Raw genomic sequence first — 11,545 nt, forward strand, 5'->3', positions numbered from 1 at the left:
GTCCAGAAGGTGCTCCAGATTATATTTGCTTTCTATAATCATCAAGGGGAGGTATTTTTCTTGAGTGTACTCTACAACCTCTGATTAAAAGGAAAAGAAATGTATATACAAAGTTTAGAAAGTCTGCAGAGACTAATTATGATTGTGTTCTATAGGGTGTTTTGAACATGATAGCCTGCATTATTATAATTAGGATTCGGTCTTCCGTTCTTTAAATTTTTATAATCCCTTTTGAAGTCCATAGGAATATTTCATACACAATAAACATAGAAGTAGGCTTATGAGGATAACTTGTAATGTCTACTCTGATTTTCCATATCCACCTTAACTAAGTGAGGCATTAGAAAAAATAAACTTCAGGATCTGGTTCAAATGCTCATTTTTAGAAATAAGACATCATCAGAAATTTAAAGATGTTTTGAAGGTTCATTGTTTTGTTTCCCCCCAAATCAAAGCAGTTTATTATATTGAGTCCCTGACTTTATTTTATAGCCTCCCACACCTTGCTGACATTTATCTCCACAAATAATTCAATAGACAATGGTTCTGAGCCATTAATTTGCATCTGTGACATTCTCAACTTTACCGCTAGGTACACAATTGCAAATTCTTATGCTTGTATTCTTTAATTTGCTGTGAAATCCTGTCCTTGACAGTTCTGTCTAATGGCAATTTGTAAAATAATACTAGCTTTTTGGTCTAGAAGAACAGTGAATCCTTTTTCACCTCAGGATTTCTTTTTTTTTTTTTTTTTAACTTTTTGGTTATTAGTTTCCTGGTCAATATTTAAGCTAAATGCAAGGACAGAATAGTAAGAGGTATATATACAAAAAAGAAGATATAAATGTGTCGCCATACTTCTAATTATGGATTCTTAACACATAATATGCACAGATAATTCACAGTAATGTGGAAATTTTTTGCTTTTTTCTGTCCATTAGTTTTCTTTGTGGATGTGAAATCCTTAACAGTAAAAGTTATTGTTTTTTGCTTCTTTCCTTAGGTGTTGCCTGTCACGTCATGTATTGTATATATTGCAAAAACATTAATTTATAACATCCTACTATAGTTTAAAATGTAAACTAATACATCACTGAAAATAAACTCATAACTACTAGAGATAAAATCGTAGTATCATAAAGTACTACAAACTTTTGGAGTACTGGAATTTATGTTGTAGGCAGTCTAAGATAACTGCATTATTTAGACCACAGTGTTGCATCAGGATTTTTTCCTGGCCACATATGAAGTGTTATTTACGTCATTGGGAATCATCAGGCAGAACTCACACTATATGATGCCTGTACCAGATGAGGGCCTAAGTTTGCTTCATTATTTGAATTACTGAGTGATTAATTTTTGTCTTCATATTTCCTCTAGGAGTGATTTTCAGCAGCTGTGCAGTCATATAATGTATTAAGTTATCTATTTTATGTACTGTCTAGTTTGAAGTTGAAAAATATCCCAGCTTTTGCTCCCTATGTAATAAAGGGATTTATTTATTTATTTTCTTTGACGTTTCTCATCATTTATGGGTCACCAGGCTGAAATCTGGGAATGAAAAGACTATTGCTATTCTTCCAATTGATTTCCTTTCTGTGTCTCCTGCTTTTTAGACTTGGTCTCTGTCCTTGGTTTGTGAGAGGGTTACAATATTCGTGCAGTGAGTGGTAGTAGGTATCCCCACAATCCTTGTGTTGATTTTATTTCCCCTGCTCCCCCTATTTAGAAGGTCACTTTTAATGCTTGTTTAGTTCTGTCTGGGAATAGATTTTCCTTTAAAGGTTATATGTCTTCTGCAATTTTTTGTGAATTTTGTTGTATTATACGATCAGCTCTCTTAAGTGGTATTCTTATTTTTTTACTTACTATGTAGGCCTTGATTTAGCTCAGCCTCCTGTCATCGCTAGGCTCTCCACATCCCTGTCTTCATGCCCTCACTGGCCCTGGGCTCTCCATACTGTAGTGTGCCCCGCAATGAGGCCGCCTCCTCTCCAATAGCCTCATCCCAGACCACAGGATTCAAATAACAGCATAAATACAAGCCCCTGGGCTACAACGTGACAACAACAACAACATTGGAGGTCACACCCTGCCCCTTTAAGGAGGCAAGCTTCTTCATCAACAATGTGTGCCTCCTAGCTCCAGATACACTAGTAGATCCTAGAGCTCTTTAGTTTTACCAGCAACAGAATAGACAACCACACATCTCTGAGTAATGTTTCTGCAAGAGCTCTTTCCCCCGGCTTCTGACAGAGAACTAACCTCCTGTCAGCCTGAGCCCTGTGGCCCAGGGTCCCGTTTCCTTCCAGTCAGCTGACTGGGTGCTGGTGCCAGCTAATACCCTGATTAGCTTACTGCCAAGGTAGCCTGCGGCTGCAGAGCCTTGTCTAGGTAGGGCTCCCTAGCTAAGCTGACTCTGCTCTTGAAAGAGCAGGCACACCTTAGTGCTCTGCAACACATAGATATGTTGTTGGGAAGTCAGAATGAAATGTGTCTGACTAGAAGTCTATACCTTTATTCCTGTTTCTGGGCTCTTAATAGTATTATGTAGCTGGCTACCTTGGGTAAGTCTCCTATTATGTGCAATTGTGAAGTCTGATAGCTCACAGTCACACCAATTTAAGTCTAAAATTATACACCCTAAAATAAAGATTTTGCTCTTTGAGCCCCTGTTGGCCCCCAGGGTCTTGGTTTGACTTTGACAAACAGGCAGATCTCCAGGTAGAGAAAAGAACTGAAGTAATGGTCACAGCTATGTGAAAAATTTATATTTTGGGTTCAGTGGCTGAACGAAAAGGGGACAAACAAAACAAACCAAAACAAAAAACTAACACAGTATTTAAAAGATCATTTTGGGTTGATAACAGGGCCACCAGATCATTGGCAAAAGCTGTTGCTCTTGCAGTGGTAGCAGCAGTGAGAAAAGTCCCCACTGCCAGCTGTGATGCAGCAGCACTGGCTTTTGCCAGAGCTCCTACTACCATGTGGCAGCAGGGTGCTGGCAGGGATGTTTGATGGCTTGTCAACTTTCCCCTGCTCTCCTTGGAGTGGGGAGGAAGAATGAGAGACCAAGATCCAAGAAACCTCCAGTAGTATTATATAAAACTAGACCAATATTACATGCAAAACTACAAAACACCCTGCCACAAGAAAGTTATTCTTTGAAAAAGGAACATTTTTGTTGCAATAAAGAGCATACATGTCTGTGCCCTAGTTTTGTGCAGTGCTACCAATGTTACAACTGTCTGTGGTCAATATTTGCTTTCAAGTCAGAGGAAATTTTTGCTTTTTCTTCTTTACTAAACATAATGTTTCCTTTGGTTTGGGGGTAGTGTTAATAGGATGGATTTTTACAAACTAAATTTAGCCAAATTTGGTGTCAAAATGTCAATTTGAAAGTTAAAACCAAAAGACTCCATTATGAAAATGTCAAAATGTAACATTTTCTTTTTCTCCAGTTTTTTTTGCAGTCAAACTATTAATCAAATTCAGCTTCAGCTTGTGACTTGCTTCACTTGCCCCAAACACACATTTCTCCAGTGAAAGAAATATTTTTTCTGAAAAATTTTACCCAACTTCTCCTGGGTCACATTCAAGGTATCGGATTCAAATCAACGTCTGCTTTTGTTTCAATAGAAAACTAATGTCAAATGGTTATATTTGGTTGTTCTCTTGGCCTTTCCTTAACATGGAGAAAGTGAGGCACATTTTGGTAGGAACCAGACCCTAACTGGGTCCTGCATACATCTCTCTGGAAATGGAAATTATGAAGTTTTTCCTCTTGGCTTAACCTGATTTGTCCTACCAAACAGTATCATTTTCTTGCTTCTGTACCAAACATATTGATAACTTATAATTTTTTGTTTGGTTATTTTTACTAACAGCCAGTGGCCCTCTTCAAAAGCCAGCTCCACTTTCTGCTCCCTGGCCAGCCACTTCCCTGCTCAGGTGCAGCACATCCAGTGCAGGGACAGTACATGGCAACAATCTCCTTGCCAACTCTGCCTCCCCATGCCTTGGCTTCTCCTGTCCCTGCCCCTGCCCATGGCAGCCATGACCAGTGCCCCGGGCTCCTGCTGGCTGCTGCACATTCCAACCACTGCCTAGCCCACGGCCATCTTGCCCCTTGCCCTTGCTGCCATGGGTGACCCTACCAGGAGCATGAAGCTCCTGATGGCCTTGCTCTCAGCCTCATTGGGAAACACAAGCATCTCCACCACACTACAAAGTGGAGATCCCCAGAAAAGATCAAAGGGTGGTGGGGTATACTGACTAAGGATGATCCAAGAAGACCCCAACGGTGAACCAGGCAGAAGAAAAGTGTTACCCTCTTTTAAGCAGCTGTGAAGGCATATGAAGGCTGCAGCAGATCAAGGGTTTCCAATCATCTTGGTTTCCATGCCTTTGGACTTAGATCCCTATCTGTCAAGGACCGTGCATTTGTTGGCATTCAACAACATCCTCACAGTAGAAGAAGTCATGCACAGGTGTCTTCCTTACGGGAATTATATATCTATCTCCTCTGCACAACAGGAAAGTCCTATGCTGATTGGCGAGTGGTGACGGGGACAGGACTGTGAGATCTGGAAGCTTCTAGTCATGGACCAGCACATAGGCAGTGGGTGTTTGCTTCAGTCAACTTGTTCAAGGACAGAGGCAGTAAGAGCAGTTTGGCAGCTGCACCCATGACTAAGCAGTCCAATTTAGGATCCACTCTGCTCACCCCACATGGGGAGGGGGCTAGAAAAGGTACCCAAACATAGTCTGTCTCGATCAATTCCTGACTGGATAACTGCGTCCAGTGGGCTCACCTCTATGCAGTCAGAAAGAAACAAAAATGATTTTACAAACCTTAATGAACTATGCAAATGGTGATTTCCCCAAGTGAAGGACAGCAATCATCTCTTGTGAACTGAGGAAATTCAACAACAACACTGTTACCCTATCTGAAACTTGACGTACCGGAAAAGGACATCTGAAAGAAGAAGGTGGAGGATACACCTTCTTCTGGAGAGGGAGAGCAGAAAAGAGCCATGGACACATAGAGTTGGTTTTGCCATCAAAAACAAACTTGTGAACTGACTCTCAGAACTCCCAATTGGCGTTAATGAACGCCTCATGACACTCCATCTGAAACTCACCAAAAACCAACAGGTGACAATTGCAAGTGCATATGCCCCCACTCTCAATGCTGGTGAGATCATGAAGGAGAACTTCTACTCACAGCTTGACACCATCCTCTCAAATATCCCAAGGGAAGAAAAGATCATCCTTCTTGGAGATTTTAATGCCAGAGTGGGAAGAAACTCAAAACTTTGGAAAGTTACTATTGGAAATTCAAATGCTATTGGGGTCCTTCTTCTGATGAAGTGCACAGAACATGGACTTGTCATCACAAATACCCTGTTCCATCAAAGAAACAAGTTCAAGATATCCTGAAAAGACCCTAGATCGAAACACTTGCATTTGATTAACTACATGATTGTTCGGACTCATGATCTCCAGGATGTCCTGATGAGAGCCACGACTAGTGCTGATGACTGTTGGACTGACCACTGCCTCATCTATTCCTGCATGTCCATCAGGATTGCTCCTAAATGAAGAATGCAAAGGAAGCAGATCAGGTGCAAGTTCAACATTGAGTGCTTGAATGACCTTCTCAAGCAGAGAGTATTCTGGCAACTCCTGAATGGGACACTACCAACAGAGCACCCAGAAGGAATTGCGGAGCACTGGATGGGATTCAAGACAGCTGTTCTCTCATCCTGTGAAAATACCATACGATACAAGACCAAGAAACATCAAGACTGGTTTGATGAAAATGACACTGAAATCTGAAGTCTCATCAACAGGAAACAGAAAGCTTTCTGTGCCTAGCAGAATGACATCAACTCTGCCATCAAGAAAAATGCACACCAACAAGCAAAATCAGAAGTTCAGAGGAGAACACGAGAACTGAAGGAAGTGGTGGATTCAGAAATCAAAAGAAATCCAACATTTTGCTGGCATCTGTGACACTTGTGGCTTCTTCAGTGCTACCAAAGCCGTCTATGGCCCTAGCACTCAAGGCCTTAACCCTCTAAAATCAAAGGATGGAACAACACCCCTAAAAGATACCAAATCCATTAATGCTCACTGGAAAGAACATTTCCAGGACCTTCTGAATCGTGACTCAACTGTCTATGACGATATGATCAACAACTTTCCACAAAGAGCAATCAGGGAAGACCTCAGTTTGCCACCTACCATGGCAGAGGTCGGGAGTGCCATCAGGAAAATGAAGAATAACAAGGCAGCTGGTGTTGATGGAATACCTGCAGAGATTTTCAATGGAGGAGGAGAACAACTTACATGTCAGCTTCATGTCTTCATCCTTAAAATCTGGAACAATGAAGAAATCCCAGCTGACCTAAGCGATGCCTTGATTGTTACCTTCTTCAAGAAGAGGGACAGAGCTGATTGCAGAAACAATGGAGGCATCTCATTGTTGGCCACTGCTGGGAAAATCATCACCTGTATCCTCGCTAACCTCCTTCTCCCAGATGTGGAAGGAATTCTTCCAGAATCTCAAAGCAGCTTCAGACCATCTCAAGGAACTGCAGACATGATCTTTACAGCACGTCAAATCCAGGAGAAATGTCTTGAGCAAAATTGACCTCTATATTTTAGCTTTCATTGACCTCTCTAAAGCCTTTGATTCTGTAAACTGTGAAATTGGCTGCCCAAACAAGTTCATCAGTGTTCTGAGACTTCTCCACGACAACATGTCAGCAAGCATTCTCAGCAACAGGAATCAAACAGAATCATTTGAGGTGAAAACAAGTGAAGAAAGGTTGCGTCATCACTCCAACTTTGTTTTCTATCTTCATCTCCACCATAATGCACCTCATTGACAGAAAGCTCCCACCTGGAATTGAAATTGTGTGTAAGATAGACGGAAGACTCTTCAACCTCAACAGACTGAAGTCCAAAACGAAGACCATGACAACATCCATAATGGAGGTCCAGTATGTGGATAACAATGCTGTCATTTTGCAATTTGAAATGGAACTCCAAACCATTCTTAATGTATTCTCAGAAGTCTGCGAGAGTATTGGCCTAACTCTAAACTTCAGGAAAATGCAAGTACTTTACTAACCTGCTCCAAATGGAGAAACACCCCCCCCCCTTTCAAATCAACAGAGAATTGCTGGAGAATGTGGATCACTTCACCTATCTTGGAAGGTATCTTTCATCAAAGGTAGACATTGACACAGAAATACAGCACCACTTGAAATGTGTGAGTGCATCCTTTGGACATCTGAGTAAAGGAGTCTTCTTAAATCATGAAATCCTTGCTGAAATGAAGTTCTTGGTTTATTGAGCCATTGTCTTTCCAATTCTGCTGTATGGCTTGGAAACTTGGACCACATACAGAAGAGCTTCGAAAAGTACTACCAACAGTACCTTCGCAAGATACTTCCAATTAGCTAGGAGGATAAATGCACAAACATCAGCGTCTTGGCCGAAGCAAATTCCAACTGCATCGAGGCCATGATCTTCCAAAAACAACGTTGCTGGACAGGTCATGTTGTTTGCATGCCTGACTCCCACCTCCCCAAAAAAATCTTTTTTCTCACAGCTGAAAGAAAGTCAGTGAAGTAGTGGAGGGCAAAAAAACTCCTCAAAGACACACTGAAGGGAAACATGAAGAGGTGTAATATCAACATCAACACCTGGAAGACCCTTACTCAGGACTGACCAAAATGGAGAAAGACTCTTTGGGAGGGACCTCAATGCTTTGAAACAGCTTGTCAACAGGCAGAAGAGGAAAAGAGGAACAGGCAAAAATAACATCAGAACATCCAGTGCAACAACACAGTGCCCATCGCTCCTGGAAACACCTGTCCGCACTGTGACAAGATACGTGGATCTAGAATTGGGCTATGGAGCCACCTGTGGACTCACTCTTAAGATCCTTGGAAGACAGTTTTGTTCATGAGTGATCACCCATCATCTTGCCCTGCCTGGCTCCTCCACACACAGTGACCACCTGCCTGGCCACAGTATGCCGTCCCAGGGCTGCCACCACCACTGTGCAGCTGCTGAAGGCAGGGATACTGACAAGGGCTTCTGGATGCCACTGCTGGGGCCGCCTTTGCCTTCCTGGGCCTCTAGCCCCACTGCCTCTGGGCCAGCTGTGTTAGCCAGGACTGGTGGCTGCACATTGTCCAGCACACCTAGGACAATGAGCAATGGCTGGATGCCTTCTGCATGACCCAAGCCAGCTTCTGGGACCATGAGCAGCTCCAGCAAGTGGCAGGACATCTGCACATGACCAACTCTGCCCCAGACACCTGCCTGGCCCTTGCCCTGCTCCTCTGCTATGTGGGACATCTCTTTGCAGTGGGCAAGGCCACTGCCGATGAAGCTGTCCTGGACGTATGTGGCACCCTCCATGATATGCTGGGGGACATAGTGTTCCATGTGCACAACCCCTGCGTGGTGATGGCAGGGTTCCATTCCCTGGGATTCCCTCAATGCACCAGGGCCCTGGATGGGACCCACATCCCCATCACCTGCCTGCCTCATGGTGACTGGCCCTACTACAGCTGCAGGGGATTTCACTCTACGGTGCTCCAGGCCATCGTGGACCACCGCGGCACCTTCATGCATGTGAATGCTGACTGGGCAGGCAGTGCCCATGACACCTGCATGTTTCAGAACTCCAGCCTGCTGGGCCTGGTGGATAGTGGGCACTTTGTGCTAGGGGTGCCAGACCTGCAGCTGGGTGCTGTCATGGTCCTGCCCCTCCTCATTGGGGACCCCACCTTCCCACTCCTGCCCTGGCTCATGTGGTCCCACACCTGCCAGGCTCACTTTAATCGCTGCCTGGGCCAGACCTGCACCCTGGTGGAGAGCATCTTCAGCCACTGGTGCTCCCTCACTGCCTGCCTTGAGTTTGCCAAGGAGAATCTCCCCTGGGTCATTGTTGCAGCCTGTGTGCTGCATAACCTCTATGAGGCCCAGGGAGAGCTGTTCCGCAAGACCTGGGCAGAGGAGGCATGGACGGAGGACACCTGGCAGCAGAAGCACCCCCAGTGGTGGCAGCAACAGTGGTGGACCACCCCTGCCAAGGCCTTGAGTGAGATGAACACCTACCAGCAGGGCCCATAGAGGCAGCCCAGCCCTGGGGTAGGAGAGGCACCCAGTCTCGAGTCCTGGGGCTGGTCCCTTAGTGGCAGGGCAGCCCCGGGAGCAAACTTGCTCCTGGGTCACATCTACACATGTGTAACTTTGCAGTAATTAATCACATGTAAATTTGCTACCTGCATTTGCAGGTAGTTAATTTACTCATGAATAAGGGCTTTTACTGCACAGTAAGCGCGCACACATGTAGACATGTGCACATACTGTGCTGTAAATGGGCCCAGTGACAGGGATGGCCAAACAAAGCCTTACTATCTCTCAAAGTACTAGAAGTAGAGGATAAAAAATGAAACAACATGTAATTAACTCGTGTAACTCATCACCACAAGTTCTTGTGGAGGTTGATAGTTTAAGGAGAGTCTGAAGGAGAATCTTTCTTCCCCCATCATCTACCTTCATCCTCTTCCCCAAAATGGATGAGTGAAAAGAGAGAATAGGTTTTCTATCTTTTGAGAAGAGGGATGAAAGCAGGAGGAGCAGAAGCAAACATTAATTGAAGGGGCTGGGTGGAAAGTGGAGAAAAGGTTCATATCCCTAGTGCTATGTGAAAAAGAGAGGGAGTAGCCTACACAGCAGTGATCTTACTTTGGAGTCTATTGCGGGTACTGGGTAAGTGTTAATTCCCCTCCCCTTTCCTCTCTCTGCCCTCTGATGGTGATTACCTTCCCATCCTCATTGTCTGGGGGAGAGTCTAAAGACTCAAGGCTCAGTCTAAAGGCTGAGAATCTGAAGTGGAAGCTGCTTCTCTTTTCACAAACTTGCATCAGTGGGACCTCACTGCCTAATGCAAATCAGAGCTAGCTGTGGCTTTGTTTATATATGCATGATCTGAGAGAAGGTCCACCTTCTCAGGGAGAGCTTTGAGGGCCAAGGAAGCTGACTTAAATATCCAGTGTGTATTTTGATATAGCTGACATTTGAGGTTTGGGCTGTTCAGGTTTTGAATAGTTTTTGTGACTTGGGACAATGCAGAGACAATAAAAAAAAAAGCAAGTTTATTATTTAAATCCCTCATTCTCAAAACAGCAGAACAAGTTTGTTTCTTTAAGAGGAGATGGGTATGCTTGTTGCATCACAGTGGTCCATCTCTAGGAAGGACACCAGGGACAAAGTACAGAAGTGACCAAGTAGTCAGTGAAAATATGTGACTCAGTCAAATCCAAGTGAATTTTTTTTTTCTCTTTTTCCTGCTGGTTGTTGCCCTTTTTATGATAACCTAGAGTTAGGGTCAGAGATTAAGACTTTATTGAACTTTGGATATACGAGTTTGTCCTGTGGGAGGAAAAAAACATTTATTCCCAATTCTGTCAAATTTGGGCCGGGAAATTATATACGTATACTGGGTCTTTTTACTGAAACTAATGAGCCTTTAATTAAGCTTTGTAGTTATTTCAGATTGAGCTAACTTTTCTTTTTCTAGCCTTTTCCCCTTTACCACAGTACCCTTGGGCATTCACTCAGAGACCTCCATTCATCGCTTTTATGTCAGATATTCCTTTATGTTTATCATCTCCACCGCTTTTAGTAAGTTGCTCTTTTGATTGTTTGACTGTTTCAGACAATTCCCTTATCAGACTAATTTCCACTAGAGCAGGATCCAATATCTCAGATGTGTGTGTGTCAGGCATTTTACTTAGCAGCTTCAGCTGCTAGGAAGTATGTTATTTTCTGTGTGTTCACTCAAAAGATACTGATTAACTGGAAAGTGTGATAAAAATATAAAACAGAAGCTTTTTTTTTGCCGGGGGGGGGCGAGTATGAATACTGATGTGGTCCATGATGAAGCCACTTTTCCAGGTCATCCAAATTCTATTCTCTACAAAGAATCAGTTCCTGACACTGGGTTGCACCACTTTTAGATCTCGTACTCTTCCTTTGTTTTGGTGAGAAAAGAAATACTTGATACACTGTGTGTGTAAACATTGCATAGATTCATAGATGTTAGGGTCAGAAGGGACCTCAATAGCTCATCGAGTCCGACCCCCTGCATAGGCAGGAAAGAAGGCTAGATGACCCCAGCTAGATGCTTATTAACCTCTTCTTGAAGACCCCCAGGGTAGGGGAGAGCACCACCTCCCTTGGGAGCCCATTCCAGACCTTGGCCACTCTAACTGTGAAGAAGTTCTTCCTAATGTCCAGTCTAAATCTGCTCTCTGCTATCTTGTGGCCATTATTTCTTGTAAACCCTGGGGGTGCCTTGGTGAATAAAAACTCACCAATTCCCTTCTGTGCCCCCGTGATGAACTTATAGCCAGCCACAAGGTCGCCTCTCAACCTTCTCTTGCGGAGGCTGAAAAGGTCCAGTTTCTCTAGTCTCTCCTCGTAGGGCTTGGCCTGCAGGCCCTTAACCATA

The 11,545-nt window shown here is 43.7% G+C and overlaps 1 protein-coding gene across 1 annotated transcript in view; it reads left to right on the forward strand.

Annotated features, from left to right (window-relative positions):
- Window positions 1-6,882: 6,882 nt before the first annotated feature.
- PRKN (parkin RBR E3 ubiquitin protein ligase) overlaps window positions 6,883-11,545 on the forward strand; it is a 939,557-nt gene continuing 934,894 nt past the window's right edge. The window contains exon 1 of the mRNA XM_014519112.2: window positions 6,883-7,128. Coding sequence (XP_014374598.1) covers window positions 6,883-7,128 — 246 coding nt within the window. The remainder of the gene's footprint in view (window positions 7,129-11,545) is intronic.

This window comes from Alligator sinensis, unplaced genomic scaffold (genome assembly GCF_000455745.1).
Source record: "Alligator sinensis unplaced genomic scaffold, ASM45574v1 scaffold682_1, whole genome shotgun sequence".
Lineage (NCBI taxonomy): Eukaryota > Metazoa > Chordata > Crocodylia > Alligatoridae > Alligator > Alligator sinensis.